This window comes from Mesoplodon bidens, assembly GCF_964165515.1.
Source record: "Mesoplodon bidens genome assembly, chromosome: 18".
Classification (NCBI taxonomy): domain Eukaryota; kingdom Metazoa; phylum Chordata; class Mammalia; order Artiodactyla; family Ziphiidae; genus Mesoplodon; species Mesoplodon bidens.
In genome coordinates, this window is record NC_138175.1 from 4,841,624 (window position 1) to 4,855,659 (window position 14,036).

A 14,036-nucleotide genomic window follows, 5' to 3' on the forward strand; every position below is an offset into this window, starting at 1 on the left:
TGAGAGAGGCCTTGTTCTGGACAGGGCGTTCACTGACTCACGGGGACACTTCAGCCAACATCGCTACGGAGGCTACATACTCAGGACAGATAAGCCACTTGTACAGATCGGACCTGACCTGGCTCACGGATCACGACGCAGAACTCAACGCCGGGCTTCAGAACAGGCTCCTTATTCCACGTGTGGCTGGGTTACTGCTGGTGTGGGTTGCATCCCCCAAAGTTAATTTAGCTTTCGAAGTCCACATATTCCATAAGAATTGTACATGATTTTAATGAGAGACTAATTACGACTTGTAAGTAGCTAAGCACATCAGAGTAGGGTTACAGCAGGGCAGGCGGGCCAAGGGGGCAACGTTAGAACTGCACGTTTTTTAAAATTTTTATACAAATATATATTTATTGAAGTATAGTTGATTTACAATGTTGTGTTTCAGGTGTACAGCACAGTGATTCAGTTATATATGTGCATATATTCTTTTTCGGATAATTTTCTCTTTAGGTTATTACACAATATTGAGTATAGTTCCCTATGCTATACAGTACTGTAATTTTAAAAGTAAGCTCCGAACCTGCAGTGGCACATGGCTACAATTAGGAACAGCGGACAGTAAGAGGAAGAGCTTGGGGGAGAGGCTTGGACCACATAAACCCGCTACTCTGGGGACCCCAGCACACTACTGCGAGCGGCCTGCACAGGGCCTTCTGGAACCAGGGTGCCATGGACACGAGAGCTGCCGGGAGCGGCCTAACATGTACGACGGCTCTTCTCTCCATGTCTTCCATCTCGAAAGGCTTCCTTTCCACATCTGGAGGTGGCATCTGAGGCGCAGGTAGGATGCTCAGTAGCAGGCAATGACAAGGATGCTCAGCCATGACCCACACCCGTCCCCCCCTTGAACTGAGCAATGCAGGGGACAAAACAATGGAGAGAGAGCTTACCTCCTCTTTTCTGCTATTTGAAGATTTAAAAAAATTCATTTATCCAAATCACTAGAGTTAATTACTTTGGAAACAGCGAACAAGAATCATCTGAGGGCGTGGGTCAGCTTTCACAAACTTGTCAGGCTGCCCCAAGGGCTTATTTTAATTCCAGCAGCCCAGTCTTGCCCACTTGAACTCTGGTTACTGGAAAAGGCATTTGCCGTCAAAGAAACACCACACACGCAGCTTTAAACCAACTGTGTGATTTTTATTGATGGGCGACAACTTTATACTCCTAGCTATCACTGACTGTGTACAATTAGAGACGCGGCATCGTAGAAGAGCAGAGAGCAGAATTAATTAGACAGCAGACGCAGGGAATTATCAATCTTCATTATGTTGCCCGTGTTTCATTACGTGTACACAGAAGCATGAACGCAATTTGAAATCTTTTAATGGCAATAAAGTTACAATCACCCATCCATGTGACTGACACCTTAACTCCAAGTATTTGATCTGCAATGTGTACGTAAGCAGCTTCTCATCGCACAATTATTAAAATGTGTTTTTCCTATTAGGAACCAGCAACTTATTTTTTGTGTTTGTTTATCTTTTGAAGAACTATTTCTTCTCTGATAACTGGCTCATTTTTATCATTTATCAAAAACTAAAGGGTGAGGGAAGAAAGTGTGATGGATTAAAAAATTTATTTTTGTAAGGAAAGATAAAATTCATTTTCACAAATTTACAAGTGTCGTTGCTGGTGCAGGATTTATTCTACTACGCAGTTAGACTGGGAATCAAATGCAAGTTCCCCTTCTTACTCAGGAATCGGCATTATTTCGGAAATGTGTTTTTTTGTGTATTTGCTTAAATCAAGTGACAATCTGTCTCAACCAGATGATTTTGATTTGGAAGTTAGAAGTCAACATAAACTATGTTGTGCACAAACCCCAGGCGTCTCCTTTCATTCTAGCCCATTTTTGCAACAGGAAGAAAGAGTTTCTCTCTAAAGAGCCACTAAAGAGAGGAGGGGAGTCGGTGAGAGCCGGTGCTCCACAAGCAGCGTCAGCACACACAGCGGCGGCTACAGCAGGTCCACGCGGCGGTAATACAGGAGGTAGGCCGTGCGCTCGGCAGCGGGCTTCACCACCTGGTACTGGTTAATCACCTTGACCGTCTGGTCATCGATGCGCAGCCAGCCGTTGAGACCGATCTGGAAGACGTCCGTGGTGTAGTGGCCGCCCGTGGCGCTGCTGCCGTGGTGGTAGACCACTGCAAGAGAGGGCCCGGGCGCCCGTGAGAGCGGCTCCGCACACCAGCGCCTAAGGTGCCCGCCTGCCCCAGCCACAGACCTGCCTGTCCCACGAAAGGCCTGGCACCAAGGCAGGTGGGACAGAGAAGTGGGATTATACAAAGCAATGCTGTTTCAACTCAAAACCGTTCAACAATTTACAATACAAAGTCATACGTCTACATCTTAATAACATATTCAAAACACTCAATACCTCACAAACTATAAAAGAAATGTCAACTAATGGGGTCGTCCCATCTGTCAGCCCTGTAGGCAGGCTCGTCAGCCGCCTTAAGACTTGATACAGGAGACAGTCCCCTGGGAAGCAGGACACAGAGACGCTCCCTGCAGAGCCATCAGCCAATGGCCCTCTGGGAACACACACCGAGGCCCAAACAACAGGCCCTGATCCAGCCAATTCCACTTCTAGACTGTTCTCAACAGAGTATCTGAATCTTGGACAAAGTGAAAACATGGAAAAGCCTATATTCACACTACAAGGAATGCTGAGTGCATTACACTACAATAAGGTGAATTTTTTCGTAGACCAGATTAAAAGTATTTGGTGGTGTAGGAATATGCCTACATTACATGAAAAAAACAAGAATCCGAGGTTTTCTGTGGACTGTCACCCGTGACAAGGACAGCACCGCCCCAGGAGGGTCACCAGCGCAGTTAGCTGGGCTGAGTGGGCAGTTGTGGAGTCACCCTGCAGACACTAGTCATTGCTCTTTTTTCCTTTTAAAAAAAATTTCTAATTTTTCTACAACCATGTTTTAACAGAAAAAAATACCTGCCATGTACTTGTTCATTAAAATTGTGTAATTCAAACAGGAAGCCTTACTTAGTCAGAGGTCTAAAACAAATATAACTGTCGGAAGGCGCTGAAAAGGTATTAAAGACAGTGGGAGGGCACATCCTCCCCCTTCTATGCAGAGAAGGGGCTGGGAGGTGGCCCAGCCACCAGCAGACCTGACCCTGTGTGAGGGAAACAGCCTCCAATGACATTCCAGGGAGGGGGCAGCAGTGTGGCCAGGGTGAGCTGCGCGTTGCCGTGAGTGGCCTGAGGACAGTCACTTGGAGAGAGGGGCACCATCTGGTACGAAATTTCAGCAATAAATAGCCTGAACGTCGGCGCGCTCTCCCACTTGTAGGGACATCCAAATCCACCCTGAGCTAGTGACCTGGGCTGGTCAGAGCCGGGCTCTGCACAGAGGCCATTCTGCTGGGGCTCAGAGGACACTGAGGCCCTGGCCTGCTGGTGACGAACGTGACTGGTCACTGAGGGACAGCAAGACTGTTGGGCCGTCAAGTGGGAAACCAGCAACGGAACCAGCACCAGCTCACGGCTGCATCGAATCCTGCAGGTCACAGTGATGGAGAGGCTGCCACAGGGCAAGGGAAGCCCTGACACCAGCATGTCCCTCTGACCCCAAATCCAGCTGTGGGGCGTCTGTCCGGATTTTCACCTCTAAGACCTACCAGACTTGGTTTTGGTTTTTTTTAAGTGACCAGGTCAGTAGGATTTAAAGGACCTGTGGGTTTAACTGATTTGCGTTTCCTCTACGACACTTCATTTTAAATATTCAGAAGAGAAGCGCTCTACCCGTATTCAGGTTTCTCAAGTGGCAGACCTGTACCTAACATGGTGATGTGTCACAGACGCCCAGCAAGCCCACGTCACAGAAGCAGAGCTGAGAATGAAGTTTTCCAAAAGCTCACGCAGTACACTAACTCGTTTTCTTTGTCCCACAGTCAAAACCATTTTTAAAAGTACCTCTTTACTCACAGTTTACAGAAAGCTGCAACCAATCCGGTGACCATATTTCTGAGATTAGAAGGCTCAGATGAGGATTCAGGGGTGCAGGCGAGAGCGACTCCAGAGGGAGCCCCGGGGTCCCCTGACCAGGAGACGAGACTTGCTAACCCTGCCCCTGATCATCACCTGGCCCTGACAGGGACCCAAGGGAGGCTGAAACACGTCATCACCCTGGGACCTCAGTGCCAAACCCCGGGGAGCCAGGCTGGACCCTGGGGGCCCTCTGGTCTCAGAGGAAGACCACAGAGAGGCCTCCGAGCTTCCAGCCCAAGGCAGGTCAGGGGGAGGGTGGCTACACGCCGGGAGTGTGTTGCCCACCAGGTCCCAGCAGGCTGGGGTGAGGCCGTGATCAGCCACCTCTGGGGAGAAGAGCGAGTCGGAGGGAGCAGGTCCTGGTGGGAAGAAAGGGCCAACCGGGCCCAACACCTTCTAACCTGGCACCCGACCCACCCAACGACCAGGGCCCAATCCAACATCCCAAGAGCTCAGGGGTGGACCGAGGGCAGGAGTGTGAAGCTCTGTTCTGCCACTTAAGGGCACAGAGCGGCCAACGTTCCTCCACGAGTTTCAGTTTGTCCTTTTACAAAATGGGGATAGCGCCACATACCTCTCAGGACACTGTAAGGACTAAATGAGATACTATATAAGAAGTATCCAGTGAAAAGGCTCAATGAACGTGTGAGGGCCAATAAACAGCAGTCATTACAGACAGGCTCACCAAAGGCAACACAAAAGGAGCGGTGGGAGAGCAGCTAGAAAATTCTAATAAAAACGGCCAGAAAAGCAAACACAACTGTTGCAACCAGCAACTCTTAAAAGACACATAAGGCCTCAAAGGCATAAAAGACTCCGGCTGTAAAAGAGAAAGAAGCATGGAAGGACAGGAGGCGCAGAAGATGGACGGGCTCCGCGGGGAGCTCTGCGGGGTGCGGGTGGGGGGGTAGGAGGTCGTGGGCCGCTGAGGAGCCTGCGCTCCCCTAGCCTGGCTGGGGCCACGCCTCAGCACCCACTCCTACAGGCACCACGACCGCAGCAGGGAGGGTTCCCAGCCTGGCAACCCCACACCTCTGGCTCCAAGACAGAGACAGTGGTGTTAAACGACGTCTCACGCTGGGCTGAGCTTTAGAGCCAAGAGAATATTCTGTCAAATTCCAAACACACCAAATTTTAGGTAAAACGCACATTTTCAAATGATTTCCAGACTTATAAAGTCCACAGGGATACCAATAATCTATTCTCTACGTTAAGTGGCATTACAACAAAATTGTGCCAGGATTATAAACCTTTTCGTCGTTGCTTTAACAGGAAAATGTCGTACAAATTTACTTACCTGCAAATAGCCTATAGGTTCTGTGGCATTTAAAATTCTTATTTTTAACCCCTGGAGAGAGCAGTTCTGAAAAACAAAATATCAAGAGCTTTAATCTATAAAAGCGCTGACACACAGAGCTCCCAGAAAGGGGCAGACAGCAGCCTCCATTCAAGTAACCCACCCAGTGGACCAGGGAGACCAAACAGAACTCCATCCCCTCATCTGCATAAAAACTGAGCAGCGAGGAAGACCAGCTGCAGGGTAGTAACGGATGTCACCAGAACCCACCCATCAGAGGACAGGGGCATATACTGAGCCTCTAGCTCATGCTAGAAACCCCTTACAAGCAGATGTTCTAAAAAATGGGAAAGAAAAAAACAAAAGCAAAGCAGCTCTGGAAAGCCTAAGGTTTAAAATGTTTTACACATGAGTCAGACCACAAAACTCCAATAAACAGTAAGATGATTTTCGGCTGGCGTTTCTTCCCCTTTCTGGTCCTCAAACAGACCATGAACGGGCACAGGAGGCAAACCTATCAGCCGAAGGCGGCAACTCGTGAGAACAGGGCTGAGAGCCAGAGTCCGAATCTTAGGGGGAAGGAAATGCAATGTGCCTGGGGTGCAGGTGAAGCGATGGTGACCCCAGGCCCACTGCCCGGCAGTTCCCAGTGCTGGGCAGCATGGGGAGGAAGGAGGGAGGAGGACGGGAGTTTGCGCCTCCAGGAGACCAAGGACAACGTCCCACGTCCTCTTTTCTGTTCTCCAGGCCCCCGGACACTTGGAGCATCACCTCGAGCTCGTTACACTCCTGATCGAACTTCACTGTTGCACAGAACATTTCTCACAAATTCTGAACCTTTCCAGGAAAGTTTGCTTTCAAGCTCACTTCTAGCAAGACAACTAGGTGTTTTCACCACAATGTGCCCAAGCTGCCGAGCCCCGGAGACCCGGCGGAGACCCGGGGCTGGGGCTGCAGCTCTGAGGCCGGGGTCCCTGCCTCCGGAGGGCAGGGGAAGCATTCCCCACCCGCTAAAAAGCCCAGTTAGCCAGGCTGCTCCACTCAGCTGTTAGCACTCAGTATAAGGACAAGTATTTCCTACCAACAACCCATAAACTTTTTATATTTAGTATTTTTCTCACCTAGTAATATTTTCATATGGTTTATTTTTGCCTTTATTTTTAAAAGGCCATTTTAGTGAGAAATTTTAACCTAAAGGTCTATTAACAGTCAAGAAATTTAAAACAAAAAAGTCATGAAAGAGAGCTTCTGAATCCTGCCATGACAGAAAATGCTGAAGCATCAAGAAGCCGGCTGATTTCCAGAGCACTGTCATCATAAGCGCTTTTGCCTTACAGAGTCGTTACCTTTACTAATTTCCAAGTCCACAGGATATTCAATATTTTTGATAAGCTTCTGACATCCACCTGTCTTCTCGTAAACAAACCGTTTCAGGTGCAGCACGAGGACAGGAGGGAGCTTTTCCAGAGTCACCCTTCGACTGATCTCAACCTGAGACACACAAAGCACACAGGAAACGCCATCTTACTCCAAGCGGCAGACGCCACCCCACCTCTCGCTCCAAGACTCAAATGTTCCGGGGCGGTGCTTCTCAAAGCTTCCTGAGTCACAGGGTCTTTGGAGAATCTAATGGGATCTTTTGAGAGGTACTGACCTTCCTCTTAGAAAAATGCATATATCTCTACAGACACAACTGCAGGGGGTCCTAAAGGTCCCTGAGCCAAGTTAAGAACCTTTGTCCCAGGGCATTAAATTGGCATAAAAATTTAGAAGCTAACTTAGTAATACCTTGAATTACATACGTATTAACTTATTTTTTTAATAACTCTCACAGTGCTGATAAAGCTGAAGCCAATGTGTTTCTTGTATTAGACGCTCTAAATAACTCTAAAGCTATTTAGTGTAACCATTGGTTTTATAACAGTTCCGCTTTTATCAATTCAAAATGCCCCTTATGAACTTTCAAGGTCTATTGAACGCTGCTTTTTTTTTTTTTTTTTTTTTTTTTGAGGTACGCGGGCCTCTCGTTGTTGTGGCCTCTCCCGTTGCGGAGCCTGCGGCCATGGCTCACGGGTCCAGTCGCTCTGCGGTACGTGGGATCTTCCCAGGCCGGGGCACGAACCCGTGTCCCTTGCACCGGCAGGTGGACTCTCAACCACTGCGCCACCAGGGAAGCCCGAACGCTGCTTTTTATTAAAATCCATCTTCACAAGCAAACTTAACCCCTTTATGTACTGTTCTCTGTGTCTGCAAATGTGTTGATGCTTCCAGTATTTAGATGGAGAATACTTTCGGTAGAAATACTTGTCCACGTAACAATCCGAAAGACAGGAGCATATAATAAACACCCAGAAAGCTTTCGGAGGACTACACGCGTATCTGGCTGAAGGTATCTGAAGCGAAACTAGTGGTCACTGCCACCTGGTTTATTAGGGTTGAAGACCCTTTCAGGCCTGTCTTCCCACCCAGACTGAGGTCCCAGGCATGGAAATGGCCCGATCACCTCGACATTCCCATTGAGTCTCTGCTGTCCAGTGTCTCACATCCAACAAGAATTGTGAATGAAGAAAAGCATGACTCCAGTTCCACAGTCAAAACCAGCGATGACGATTTAAGACTCCAGCTTCCTCACTTGTAAAATGATAGTCAGACTAAAGTACCTCTGGGATGGTTTCTCAGTGCTAGTGACGTGCGATTCTGTTCGTTAAGGAGCTAATCTCAAATCCTTAAGTGAATGTTCCAGGTTTCCAGAGAAACTGAGCCACACTTTCTAACACCCAACAAATCCAGACCTTTTTTATTTAGCTAGTATTTTGTACAATCATATTTTCCCACGATCTTCCTGTGTTCCCAAAGAAAAACAACTTTTGACCTAAAAACCTAATAAAATTAAAGTAGGTACTTTGAAAAGTAAATTAAAAAATCACATTCCAGAAAATGTGTTACTTGCTCTTCACAGACACGCTGTACAAGCTCCCTCCTCAGACACCTGCTTCCATAGCCATGGAGCGAGAACGGCCAGCAGCCTTCTCCACCATCTTCAAGGCGCCACCGAGACGCCACTTCTTCCGCGACTCCTTCCTCCAAACCTGCCATCTAGAATCCATCACCTTTTCCTCACCCTCCTCTGACCCCAGGCCAACAACCACAGCCACTGCTACCTCAGTCATCACGCCCCACCCAACTCTGCCCAAACAGCAGTTTAACTGCAACAAGAGGAAAACAGACATATCCCCAGAGGGCTCTCCTGGGAGCGCAGGGAAAGGCTGCCCCCCGCCCCGGCAGGATCGGCTGCTCCAGTGGGGAGGGGCCAGGATGGCGAGTCCACCTCTGGAGTCACGGCTGCCCCAGACAAGCAGGTGGACAGACCCACAGCCAGTACATGACCCAGCCTCCCAAGAACAAGTATGCACTCTCTCTCTCCCATTAAGTTCCACCGTTTCTCTAAGGAAAAACTACCACTTTTACTTTTTGAACAAAATGATCCACGAGAAGCAATTAGAAAACACGGGGGAGAACTAGGCCTAACTTTTGCAGATGCCCCAAGAGGTTGGCTTGACCGACACACAGCAGACGGACGGAAGCTCTCCACACCCCGCCTTTGCTCCTCTTCACGTGGATGGAGCCCGAGCTGCGAGGCAAGGGCAGGGCCCTTGGCCCCATGAGGTGCTGGCAGGTTTCCTACGCTGGGCCGTGCTGGCTCACCCTGTGGCCATCACACATGGCTACTGAAATCAGGCCTCACAGGAGTACTCTGAACTGTTCAAAAAGGCACCGCTCTAGCCAGTCTACATTCATCTCCCCAACACACCTCTATGAATGCACAGCCACGACCTAGGATACATAACGGAGAAGGCACGCTCTACTGTGGAGGAGAAGTCGGGCCTAACTGGCACAGCTGGACGGCCAGCAGCTAACAAGCCCTCAGAGAGCAGAGAATTATCGCCTCTCGACGGAGTGGACACGCTTCCTCTTGACTCCTGAACACTGAAAGAATCAAGACTTTATCTTTTTTTCAGATTAAATCAAAGAATAACAGGCACCAGAACAATTATTTTCTATTTTTCAACGTCCTTGAAGATCTACAATCAAATGCAAACCAGATTAGAACATCTTTTAGAACATCTTTTATATCCTAACTCGTTCATGAAATTGTGCTCTATGGTATCAGGAATGTGAATGAGCTATCGGCCTTTGTCAGAGGTGGTATTCACTCTACGGTGCCATGACTGGATGGCCAGCAAATGAAACGCAACTCAGAATAAATAACCCCAAAGATCGTGACCTGTGTTTCATGTCTTAGACCCAAGGGAAGTTGGGAGGATCATCCGTTTCAACCACTTCATTCTCAGAATGTGGAAGCTTTCCGTCCAAAAAGAAAGTTAAGCCACTGACTTGAGAGGCAGGGCTCAAACCCACTCCTCCTCATTCCAGAGTCGGTGCTCTTCCGCCCACCCCAGAGGGCCCCGGGATGAAGGTCCAAGACCAACTGTGAACGTACCTCTTGTTTGGTTTTGGTGGTGTAACCCTGGACAGACTCTCTTGCCACCAGGCTTTCCAACGCATCCTGGACGGTGCGTATCTTGTCCGACTGGATATCCAGCTGCAGCGTGAAGAACGGCTGCAGGGTGGCAGATTCTTTTGAACTCTGCTGGTAAACCACAGACCTGAAAGTGGAAGACACACCACATCTAAGAGCTCGCCTTGCCACTCTCCCTGAGGTTATCCAGCAGGACAAGAGGAACAAACACTGCAAGCGAGGTTATTCAGCATCACTGGCCAGAAGACCAGAGAGAACAGAAATGCTAAAAACACACTGAAGAATTTTAAAATAATTCCACTCAATACCACCTCGAAAGAATTTCTAGCAACTCAATCCACCAGCTGAAAATTTTCCCAGCTTAAGAGCTCTGGAAGAAGACCTATTTCACCTTCCAAATGCCTCCCCTCTACTTTATTTAATGCACAGATTAGCAAAGGTGACAATCTTCCCAGAGTCAAAATGCTGACAGCTTTTATCCTCTCGGGCGTCACAGCCTGTTGTAATAAAAGAGAGGAAACCCTGAGGTAAACAGAATACTTTGGACAGCATTTCCCCCATGAGAACGACTTTACAATGGAAGGGGAGCAGGGTGTGTGTGGCAGGAAGGCGGCCACCACCCTCAAGCAGGAGGCTGCCCGCTGAGCCTTGCTTCCTTAGCTGGGTTTTCATTTCATTTCTCTTTGTCCAAGTTTTCCTGAGTAAAAATGTGTGTCGGGCCCACGTCTCACGTAGCCTCAGCAAGGAGATGTTCCAGGACTTCAACGTGGGATTGTCTCTCTACAGTCCGAGTGCCCCAGTTTATACACGAATAAAAGGGGTGGACAGGTAGTCAGACTGCTGGGAGGGGCAGGCGAGCGGCTCTCTTGCCAGCTTTCCGTCTCACACACTGCCTTCCCGACACACAGCACAGGAAGCACCTCCAGGCTCCCTGTGAGGAGGAAGCCTTGAGGGGGCGGCCGTTCCCTTGGTTCCAGAGAGGAATAGTGGGAAAATAGTGGGAACAGCAGTAATGGGCCTGGACTTTACCAAAAGGGTAGACAAGGTGGAGGAAGGTGCTGGTCTTTCTGGGGTAACTGGAAAACCACCAAAAGAACGTGAATTTTAGGAGAAAAGCTTTCAGTTCGTCTGAATAAAGAATAATGCTTGGGCTTCCCTGGTGGTGCAGTGGTTGAGAGTCCGCCTGCCGGTGCAGGGGACACGGGTTCGTGCCCCGGTCCGGGAAGATCCCACATGCCGCGGAGCGGCTGGGCCCATGAGCCATGGCCGCTGAGCCTGGGCGTCCGGAGCCTGTGCTCCGCAACGGGAGAGGCCACAACAGTAAGAGGCCCGCGTACCGCACACACACACACACACACACAAAAAAAAAAAAAAAAAAAAAAAGAATAATGCTTGGGAGTTCCCTGGTGGTCCAGTGATTAGGATTCCGTGCTTCCACTGCTAGGGGCCTGGGTTCGATCTCTGGTCGGGGAACTAAGATCCCACAGGCCACACACCATTAAGAATCATGCTTAACGGTGCCTACTACACACACAAAAGCAGCTCCTAAGTTATAAGGAGTAGTTCTGTACCTTTGCTTTATAGTTAAAAAAAAAAAATCAACACCCAATTTCAACGCAAAGAGCCCACAGAGGCTGAGGCTACAGGGACATGAAGAGTCATCTGGGGCAAAAGCTAGGGGCTTCTCCAAAGTGGATCCTGGTTTTCCCACTGCTTATTCTCAAGCACATTTGGGATCTTTGTGGCCTTGCAGTCCGGTTGCTGTGCCTCCCCACAAACACGGAGCCCTCGACACAGCCACTGGGCCGCGCCCTCGCTCCTCCCCGACCCTCAGTGAGCACCCCGAGGGGGACAACGTCAGGCTGCTCGGCTGACAGAGAGTTAAGGGCGCAGACAGCCTCCTCTCACTGCTGGTCACCAAAGTGGAGCCCCGCTTCCCTCTCCCAAAAGGGCCCTTCCCGAGGATCTGCATCTGGTGAAAACAAGCTGCAGCCACAGTGGTGGGGCTGGGTGTTGGGAGGCTGACACGAGACTCCAAAACAGAAAGGGGCCTGCAAAGTCTAGCTCACAGGGAGGGCACAGAAATGACGTGTTCAGTGTCGTGTGACCAGCTTGGGAGGGGGTCGGGCACATTTCTGAGGATTTCATTAGCCTGTTGCAAGGTGCTCAACCTAAACTGTTTTAGAGCAGAGAGACTGAACTGACTTGCGATGCCTTGCAAAGGGTGTTACTTCTTGTTCTGGGACGACGAAAGGCTTCGAGGCTCACTAAGAAAACCAAAAACACACTCCTGTAGGTGAAGCTGTAAGGTCTTCAGAAGGAAATCATGCCATAATGCGGTCCTTCAGACTCTGGATGAGTAAGGAGGTCCTCGGAGTCAGTGCAAGTTCTACTGAATTCCACATAATGGTGGTACTGAACGGCTCTAACGTAAATAAGTAAAAACCTTCTAGGACTTCCCTGGTGGCGCAGTGGTTGAGAATCTGCCTGCTAAGGCAGGGGACACGGGTTCGAGCCCTGGTCTGGGAAGATCCCACCTGCCACAGAGCAACTAGGCCCGTGAGCCACAACTACTGAGCCTGTGCGTCTGGAGCCTGTGCTCCACAACAAGAGACGCTGCGATAGTGAGTGGCCCCCGCTTGCCACAACTAGAGAAAGCCCTCGCACAGAAACGAAGACCCAACACAGCCAAAAATAAATAAATAAATGTGGGGTTAAAAAAAAAAAAAGTTATTAAAAAACCTTCTAGAAGGACTCCATGAATGAGCAAAGGGCAGCTAGTCTGAGGGAACTGGGGCGGGGTGGGGGGGTGCCCAGGTACTCCAGAAGGCCACGTGTCCTCCTCTGTGTAAAAGCAGCTCCCTCTGCACTCTCTCAGCTTCCGAGCTCGCCTGGCTCCCGTGCCTACAATTCCTCCAATCAGATACATGAATTTCTTCTCTTAACAACACATGTATTTCCATTAACTTGTCTTTCTCTTCCTACCCGGCTGTGAGCAGCTGGATGGAGGGAATGTCAGTGTCACTGAGGGGTGAGGAGCCCCTGGCAGAGAGGCAGGGGCAGCGCCCACTGCAGGACCCACCGTGGGTTGTGTGAGAGCTGTGGGGCCGGCAGGAAGAGTGTCAGGAAGTCCAAGAACAGAGCGGGCACAGACTGCAAAGGCAAACCATCCAGTCCCAAATTTCTTAGGACAAATCTTACACCTCCCCCCCTCCAGCAAAATGGCAAAACCTGAAAAAGGCAAATGCTAAATTATTCCAGAAAAGCATAAAACCTGATGTGGCCACCAAAAATGCCAGTGATGGGGGTCTGAACAAAATCCGCCTGGCGAGTGACCGAAGTCTTGTTTCGGGGGCCCACTTGCTCCCATTCGTCCTCACTTCCTTCGCCTGGTTCTTCCTGCTCGTCTTCATTCACTGAGTGGCTTCGGGGTCCATTGGAAACAGTAAGTTCTGAAAAGGAGACTCTGCTTAGGCTACTATTTACACAAAGAGCAAAAAATAAAAGTTCTACACAAACCACCTACACAGATTTGTCCACTGGAGCTTTAAAGTGAGATCAGAGTGTATTCTACACTGAGGACAAAAGCAATGTGTGCGATGCTACAGCATCTCCCTGCTGGTGTGACCGGCGACGGAAGATGCCGTGGGACACTTGGAGAACTCAGGTGGGACGGGGAAGCCAACTCTACTGCATAACTGCAGTCGGACTCCATCATTTGCGAAGGGACTCGGGTCACGTGGGAGAGCCAGCCATCCCTATCTCAGGAGACCCATGCTTTACCATTTGGGGTGAACTAAACTGCCATCTGCAACTTGATTCTGAATCCCTTGGGGAAAAATGTCGTGGGGGGCTGGGGAAGTAGAAAGAGAGATCAATAAGGACAACACGGTAGCAACCGTGGAATCCAGTGGTTATGCAGGTAACCAACCTATTCTTTCAGTTTTTCTCTATGTGTAATCATTTTCCTAATTACAAATTGAAGGGCAAAAAGCAGAGGTTCTGGAAATACATTTATGTATCTGAAATATATAAACACAACATTCTCAATGGTACATAATAAGCAATGTAAAAGTAACTAGTTATCTTAATGAGTAAATAAATGATTTTTGAAGGGCGAATGACTGTTG

The 14,036-nt window shown here is 49.2% G+C and overlaps 1 protein-coding gene across 1 annotated transcript in view; it reads right to left on the reverse strand.

Annotated features, from left to right (window-relative positions):
- Positions 1-1,360: 1,360 nt before the first annotated feature.
- The window catches only part of USP10 (ubiquitin specific peptidase 10), a gene marked incomplete at its 5' end in the record, with an annotated part of 72,768 nt that continues 60,092 nt past the window's right edge, over positions 1,361-14,036 (reverse strand). The window contains 5 exons of the mRNA XM_081217112.1: positions 1,361-2,198; positions 5,367-5,432; positions 6,713-6,857; positions 9,868-10,033; positions 13,181-13,358. Coding sequence (XP_081073238.1) covers positions 2,011-2,198; positions 5,367-5,432; positions 6,713-6,857; positions 9,868-10,033; positions 13,181-13,358 — 743 coding nt within the window. The 3' untranslated portion in view covers positions 1,361-2,010. The remainder of the gene's footprint in view (positions 2,199-5,366; positions 5,433-6,712; positions 6,858-9,867; positions 10,034-13,180; positions 13,359-14,036) is intronic.